The 7691-nt window shown below is 50.9% G+C and overlaps 2 protein-coding genes across 2 annotated transcripts in view; one reads left to right on the forward strand and one right to left on the reverse strand.

Annotated features, from left to right (window-relative positions):
- Positions 1-4567, forward strand: part of B4GALT4 (UDP-Gal:betaGlcNAc beta 1,4- galactosyltransferase, polypeptide 4) — a 14736-nt gene extending 10169 nt beyond the window's left edge. The window contains exons 4-6 of the mRNA XM_010159237.1: positions 1609-1731; positions 3882-3986; positions 4401-4567. Coding sequence (XP_010157539.1) covers positions 1609-1731; positions 3882-3986; positions 4401-4542 — 370 coding nt within the window. The 3' untranslated portion in view covers positions 4543-4567. The remainder of the gene's footprint in view (positions 1-1608; positions 1732-3881; positions 3987-4400) is intronic.
- A 1989-nt stretch (positions 4568-6556) lies between these two features.
- The window catches only part of B4GALT3 (UDP-Gal:betaGlcNAc beta 1,4- galactosyltransferase, polypeptide 3), a 12879-nt gene continuing 11744 nt past the window's right edge, over positions 6557-7691 (reverse strand). Inside the window, exons 5-6 of the mRNA XM_010159238.1 lie at positions 7625-7691; positions 6557-6698 (exon numbers count right to left, since the gene is read on the reverse strand). Of these exons, the coding sequence (XP_010157540.1) occupies positions 6557-6698; positions 7625-7691 (209 nt within the window). The remainder of the gene's footprint in view (positions 6699-7624) is intronic.

The following is a 7691-nucleotide window of genomic DNA, read 5'->3' on the forward strand; positions in this document are numbered from 1 at the left end:
GAAGTTAACAAAGGGAAGTGCAGAGTCCTGCACCTGGAGAGGAGCAGCTCTGTGGTGCTTGAGGCCAACTGTCTGGAAAGCTTTCAGGAGAGGATCTGGGCCGGCAGTGTGCCCTCGGGGCGAAGCAGCAGCAGCACCTCGGGCTGCACTGGGAGGCGTGTTGTCAGCAGGTTGAGGCAGCCCATTGTTCCCTGTGACTCTGCACCATCGAGACAATACCTGGAGTGTCCAGCTCGGGGCTCCCCAGCCCAGCAGAGACACGGACATGCTGGAGCGAGTCCAGGGAAGAGCTGAGAAGGTGACCAAAGGATTGCAGCATCCTGACATGTCAAGAGATGCCTGTGCTGGGACCCTTCGGCCTGGATCAGAGAAGGCAGAGGAGGATCTTGTCAGCGTGTGTACATACCTGGTGGAAGGGAGTAAAGGTGGTGGAACCAGGCCCTGCTCAGTGAGGGGCACAAACGGAAATATATGAAATTCCATTTAAAAATATGAAAAAGCCTTTTTTTTTTTTAAAAAAAAAGTGAGTGCCATCAAATACTGGAACAGGCTGCGCAGGGAGGTGGTGGAGTCTCCATCCTTGGAGATGCTTGCAACCTGAATGGCAGCAGTGCTTGGCAACTTGCCCTAGCAGACCCTGCTCTGAGCAGAAGGATCGGACTAGCTGATCTCCAGAGGCCCCCTCCAACCTCTGCAGTTCTCCCATGATGCTGTCACAGCAGCAAAAGTCAGCCAGGAAGAGGAGTCTGTGAGGGAGGTGGCGTGTGGTGGGTTTGGGGTTTATTTTTGTGGTGTTAGATTAGATTCATGGTAAACCAGAAATAAGTATTGCACCTCTGCTTGTCTGGCATGTAAACTGCCTTAATGGCTGCTTTCTAGCCAGGGGAATCTGTTCAGGGACATGTAGGAATCAAAATGCAACCCGCAGCCGTGTGCGCTGAAGCTGGCCGTGCTGTAGAGGCTGTGTTGTAATGCGTACCTTAAGGGCCAAGAGGAGGGTATCATTATCCCCTTGTGCTAATTGCTTTTTCTAAGGTAGATGAACCTCACAAAGGTATGTGAATACTTTCAAGAGTAGGTGCAGTTTCCAAGAGGAGGAAGGCAGGAATTAGAAATTAACCTCCTTCAGAGCTGAGCTGCCTTTCGCCAGGTTAGCAAGTAACTTGCACTGTACCTCGCCTTGGAAGGGCTCCTGCAGCATCCCGTAGCACGTGCCCCCTTGCTGTGATCTCGTTTCATTCCAGGCTTTTCAGATTCCGCTCCAGGACAGCGGATGGCATGCTGCCGTTACTGCAGAGCTCCCGCCGCACTGGTGTGCAGCTCGGTCCCTTCTCTGCTCCTCGGAGCCCTTGTGGCGAGGGGACTGGCGAGGGGAGTCGCACAAAGAGCGGAACTGTTGGAGAGAGGCTGCATTCTCTCCACTGGAGAGCTCTGGCCTGAAGCAAAACGCCATCTTTGTGAAAAGAAGAAGAAAACAAGACCTACCTCAAAGATTTGTGCACCCTTAACTCGGTGAAAGACAGGTCCAGATGCAGATTTCAGGGTGATCATGTCGCTGTTGGTAGAACCTGACTTAATTCTTCATTCTCTCTCCTTACCTACGTCTAGGCTACGGTACCAGGGGTACTTTGGAGGCGTAACTGCTCTAACAAGAGACCAGTTTTCCAAGGTGAATGGATTCTCTAACAACTACTGGGGTTGGGGTGGAGAAGACGACGACCTTCGAATCAGGTAATAAATAAATAAAAGGCCTCCAGAGGTGGGGCACGACGGGAACCTTCACTCCAAACCAGCGTGGCGGGGGGGTTGTGCAGTCTGAGGTGCAGCCCTGTGAAGGGTTTCCCCTGTGGAAAGGTCAGGCCTGCCTGAGACCCGCTCCTCCTCCTCCTGACACGGTGTGGGTTGGGTGTGGGGTGGTTGGTTTTTCTGTTGCTGGTTTTCTTCCTTGGAAATTGGTCATAACCAATGTAATAAAACTGAAGCCTGGAGTGTGATTTGCCAAAATTTGAGTTCCAGTACTTTGCAAGAATGTGGGAGTGTGCCAGTGAGTTTGGGTTTGCTGCATTCACTGACTGCCCGGAGTTACTCCAAGCAGGGCTTCGTTTGTACGTGGGTGGTGTTGATGCTGGTTAAGATAGCGAGTAACTCGAATTTTAGAAAGACTGCATGCAGAGGCACGTGCCCTTTGCTCTAGTTAAAACTAGTTTTGCAGACATGCCTCTCGAAGTAGGAGAAACCTGTTAGTTTGAGGGGTTTAGTGGGACAGAGAAGTCAACAAAACTTTGATGTTAACCTTTTGCCTAGGAGGAAGCCTCTAATCCTGCATTGCTTTTAGTGAAGGAAGAGGGGAGAAAAAACCCCACACAACAACAAAAAGCCCCACAACCCTGCAAGCTCTGCTGGCACAGCCTGTCCGTTTGTAACTCGGGTGTACTCTGTCCTTCTTGAGTGTTTATCCTTTTCATTTGCTTAAACATGCAAACAAACGTTTGGGGGGACATAAAATTCATACCCCTGGTGATATTAAATAATTGGAGTGGTGAAATCAAGCGTGTTAAAGTTAGGAACTTCCAAATGGAAGTGTGTCTGTCAGTTCAGCAGATGGGTCAGCTGTATTTCAAGGAGTCTAAAAGGTCTGCTGGTGACGTGGATTCCTGTGCTGCCTCAATCCCAGCTTTCACCTCTCTACCCCTAGCTAGACACACCAACTTCTCTGTGACCTCCTGGCTTTTGTAGTGGTAGGGGATGGCTTAGTACCATCTCATTCCCCAGCTTGCTGAGATGTGTCGCCGTTAATGAGCGAGCAAAGGCCGTGGTGGCATTCTTCCAAACGTTCCTGTGGGCAGCAGAGAGCCAGCAGCAGATGGGCAGGATTTGCTGAGGGTCTCCAGTGCTGGCCAGCGGCTGGAATCAAAAGTGATGCTCGCTTGTGCCTGGTAACTACAGCTGCTGTTGTCCTGGTGTGGAAACCAGACCCTGTGCCCCAGAGCGCACGCTGCCACGGGGCTTGGCTCACGCCTTTCCTGTGGGTAGGTCTGGGACTGGGCTGGTTACAGAGCCCTGCAGCGGGTAGGTGAGAAGGGCAAGCTCGCTGTCTCGGCGGGTGGTTGTCGGGAGATCCTTGCAGCCTGCCTCTGCGATGGCAGCAGAGGGCAGCATCCCCTCAGTATTTTAGGAGCTCGGCCTGGATGCTCTAGGTCCTGCTGATCTGCCTCCGGGCTAAACGTGGCGGTCTCTTGGGCCCCTTCCCGAGGTGTGTCACAAAGACTTACAGGTCTTTTGCTTGATAATCTGCTGGAAACGTGTTCCCAGAGGCTGGGTTTCTTCAGTTCTTGCTTTCTCATTGCTTTCGACTGCTGGTATGACTGGCAAAGACCTGGGCTATTCCTTAATTCCATTGTCACAGTTAACCCTTTCTGCTGACAGAGCAGAACTGTTGGACGCCACAGATACGCTTAAGACCAAAACCTGCAACCAAGTGCCTGATGTTACTTAAATCCATGTATGGGGCTTAGTGTGTTTCCTGGCCCTGTACTCGGAAATTTCTCTTCGTGGCAACAAAAATTCTGCAGCTGCCTGCCAACCACGCTGTTGTGTAACGTGTGCTTAAAGCACTACGTGATCCCTGCTGTAGTAGCTACCTGCTTCTGTTCAAAAGAAAGGGGTATCTGTCACCCGACCAGGCCTGTTCTCTGGAAACACAACCGAGAGCCCTGTCTCTGGCCAAATGGGTTGTGGGAGAGATGAAGATCAGTCTCCTGCAGTTCTCTCTGCCTGCTTCAACGGCGTCTGCAAGAGACAGTGTCTCCAAACATTGTTTTTTCCCTTACGAGCTTGTTTATAGGTGATGTCTTGCTCATGGGCAGTGTTGTTGCTTCCAGGGTTGAGATGCAGAAGATGAAAGTGGTGAGGCCGTCTGCTGACGTAGCCAGGTACACGATGATCTTCCACAAACGAGACCACGGTAACGAGGAGAATGGAGAGAGGTGAGTCAAGAACGGGGTTCCACTTGGCACTGTCCTCTTGGTATGTGGCACCTGGGGGCCGAGTTCTCCCTTCCAGGCCAAATAGGCATTTTGTGGTACCGAGGCTCTGGGGGACACCCCTGCACCCAGTTTGCAGCTGGCAGCTGTTCTGTACGTGGCATCTGCCTAGAATCCACTGGGTGATGTTCCTTACAAAATTCCAAAGCTACGGTTACACGGATGTGCTTTGAGCCTGTGATTTCAGAGATTAAACCAAAGGAAATGGTCCACATTTAGGGCAGGAACAGCGTGGCTTTACAGTCCCAGCAGCTACAGAATGGCTGTCCTCTGCCCCTCGGGTTACTAGTAGTGGGAAAGAGATCAAAATCCCCTCCTGCGCCTGTCAGCCAAGACTTTTCTCCTCTTTGTCTTCAGGATGAAGCTTCTACGTCAGGTATCCAGAACGTGGAAAACGGATGGGCTGAACTCTTGTTCATATAAGCTGCTCTCCGTGGAGCATAACCCTCTGTATGTCAACATCACGGTGGATTTCAGCACGGAGCCGAAGGTCTCGTAAGGGCGAGCACCACCCGGGTCGCAGGAAGCGGTGACAGGTCGCGGTTGCTGTTACAGCAGGTGACTCCCAGCACTCTGCTCCCAAGGCTACTTCAGAGCACGGAAGGAACACTTTCTTCACAGCATCTGCTTGGTTGGTTGAGTTTTTCCTTTTGTGAGGACTGGAGATACAGACTGCCCCAGGGGACAGGGCCTGGTGTTCTTCTGTGCACTTTCTGCTGGGACACCTCCAGCTGTCCTTGTTTGGGCTGGTCCAGTGGAAGGACTTGAACTGAGTCTCCTAAAAAAACCTTTGGTCTTGAAACTATTCCTAAACTGCTTTGTTGTAGGGCAGCCTAGCACTGTGGATGCTGCTGTGACTTCAAAAGGAACAGGCCAGTCTTTTCTTATTAAAAGCACAAGAATTCATCAGCAACTACAAACCCGCTGAGAGAAGTTAATTTTTTTCCAGCCTGAGGGAAGGGCAGTAATGGTCACAGGTGAGGAGATGTTACGAAGTCTCTCAATAAATACACTCCATTGAACTGCAGAGGCTTCCCTGGTCCTTCATGAGCTGAGCGGCTCACCCTGCTGAAGCATCCTGCAGTGAAACGAAAAGTCCCGGTTCTGCACTAGGCTGCAGGTCGCATTATTCCAGAGGGATCTGGAAGGAAATGTGGTGGCCAGCTGTGTCAGGGCAAGAAACTGCTGCCCATGTTTGTCACACTTTGGGCCACACCCTTAGCAGAGCACGTATTCGCGTACGCACCCAGGCCGTCACTGTTGGCAAAGACGGGTGGAAAGGCTGTGGCTTGCTGCAGGTTTTCTGCTAAGGTGACTTATTAGAGCGCTTTCCTCACTGTCCTCACGCCTGCACGTTGGATACGCGTCCTTGGCGGTAGGTATGAAGCCAGGGGTGGGAGAGTTTCTTGTAGGACGCAGCATATGGACAAGACGGAAAGCAGCTTCTGCTTACTGTAACACTGAAGAATGGTTCTCCAGCTGGTCGGCACGCTGTTCCAACTGTAGGGAAGGCTGAGGCCTTACATAAAACCTTAGCTGTTAGTGGGACAGGTGCAGCTTTTCAGTGAACAGGGAGTTTTAGGGTCTACAACTAACAGGCAAGAAAACCCTGTGTCATGCTTGCAGAATAACTGGACGTGGCAGGCAGTGCTCCTGCCTGACTTCAGAACAGAGACAGACTGTGGAAAGGGAAAGGTCATGGGCACAGGGTGACGGCTCCACTGCTAGCATGTTTCACTTAGGTTTTTCCTGTAGTGTTTAATTTCTCAGCAGTATTTTATGTTGGAGACAGCTCAGCCTTGAAAGACAAATAGTGTTGGAGCAGCAGCTGAAATACTAGATTAAATTTCCCTACTCTGAGCAGGGGGTTAGACTAGGTGACAGCCCCAGGTCCCGTTCAGCCTGAATCACTCACAGCTACACTGAAAACATTTACACGCCACTGGATCAGGCCAGAAAAAACCCAAGGGTTTAGGCTCTGGTTTGTCTGTTTTCAGGGAAACTTCCTCTGTTACTAGATTGTTATTAAATACTCACAGAAAAGCTTAACCCAAACATAACTTGATTTATTCTACTCAAATTCACAAGAGATATTTACAGAATTCTAACCAGCTTCAACAGTTTTTCAAAATACAGCGCCCTGTATTTTTTCAAAATACCCTCTGCCAAAACAGCCTGCATCCCAATTACCACTTTGGTACAAAGCAGGACAGAGCTATCCAGCTATGGAATGAAGGTTCCAGACAAGTTGGGTCAGCTTACTGTTGAGGAGCCCTTGATTCCCCCCGCTGAGGTGGGTCTGGCTCAGTAGTCAGTTTTACAGCAAGCCAGAGCCTGTTTACCAGCTCCCTACACTGTTCCTGAAGCCCTTTCTACTAAATCTTGACGAGTCGGAAGAAAAGGGAAAAGCACGACAGAGACACGGGTGGTGCGGGCTGCACCCCACACCAGGAGGTGGAGGCCGAATGCCCGTACGCATGCTGCCCCCAACCTCTGCTTCCGCTAGCCTCCGCTTACGAAAAGGGGGGAACGTATCCGATGTCCACAGTGATGTTCGTATAAAGAGGGTGCTTCGTCCGGGAAAGGAGCTTGAACTCGAGTGAATTCATTCCGTCATCCTTCCATGTTTTTCCAGTGTTGTGTCGGGAAGGAGGCCTGAAGAAGGAAGAAGAGGCACAGTCAGATGGAAGAACAAAGGCTGAAGCTGCAGCGGAGGGGAGGAGGGCTAGGTGGATGCAAGCTGCCAGCGGGAAAGCCCCAGGACAACGCACGTGTTGTAATACCGACTAGAGGGAAGGTGTTTTGTCAGGTTAAACCGATTAGAAAAAGTTCACCCTCAGTATTCTCAACAAGGAGGACAATTTGGACTGGAACCTAATCTGACAGGGAGAGCAGCAAGGTGGCACCTACAGTCTGCAAAAAGCCAAGGAAGTGGCGGGAGCTGGGAGAGCGGGACACGGGGCGCGCAGCAGTGGTGTTCACGGGCTGCTGGTGTGTTTTCAGACAGGGTTGTTACAGAAACCCGAGTTTTGAGGTGACGGAGGGAAGCCCGTGCTGTTGGTACGAGAAGCCTCGACCCAGTGCCCTCCTCCAGCTCCTTTGTGTAAAGCTGGGACTTGGCTCAGATCTCTCGTAGCACCTTCCTCATGTCTTCAAGCTGGAATGCTGCTTTCCAGGGTGGAGTTACAATGTGCCATTAAAATACAGGCCGAAGAGCAGGTTTTTATGATAGGGAGGTTGTAACAGTGCCTCTTCAACCTGAACTCCCTCTTTACCCGACGGAGTATTTTTTGAGTTTTATTCCCTGAATAATTTGATGCTTAAGCCTGATCGGTGTTAGCTAGCACGTGTCCTTAACAACAGGAAATAAAATGGGAAATGAAGAGAAACCCTTCAACTGCCAAGACAGGAGAAGAATGATTCAACTGAAACTGTCTGGGGGCCGCCTTTAAATAGCCCCCTTGAAGCAGAAAAACGAGCAGCGCCATCAGGTGCACTTACTGCCAGTCCAGGGGAAGGTGACAGTAATGAGGCAACCACAAAGCAAAGAGTAGCTTCCTAACTGCCCCCGCAGCAGGTACCTTCTCCAAGGGTCTTGTGTCTCCGTCTCTTCACTGTAGTCCATCACTTTGTAGCGTCCAAGGTGAG

Source organism: Eurypyga helias, unplaced genomic scaffold, assembly GCF_000690775.1.
Source record: "Eurypyga helias isolate BGI_N326 unplaced genomic scaffold, ASM69077v1 scaffold10519, whole genome shotgun sequence".
Classification (NCBI taxonomy): domain Eukaryota; kingdom Metazoa; phylum Chordata; class Aves; order Eurypygiformes; family Eurypygidae; genus Eurypyga; species Eurypyga helias.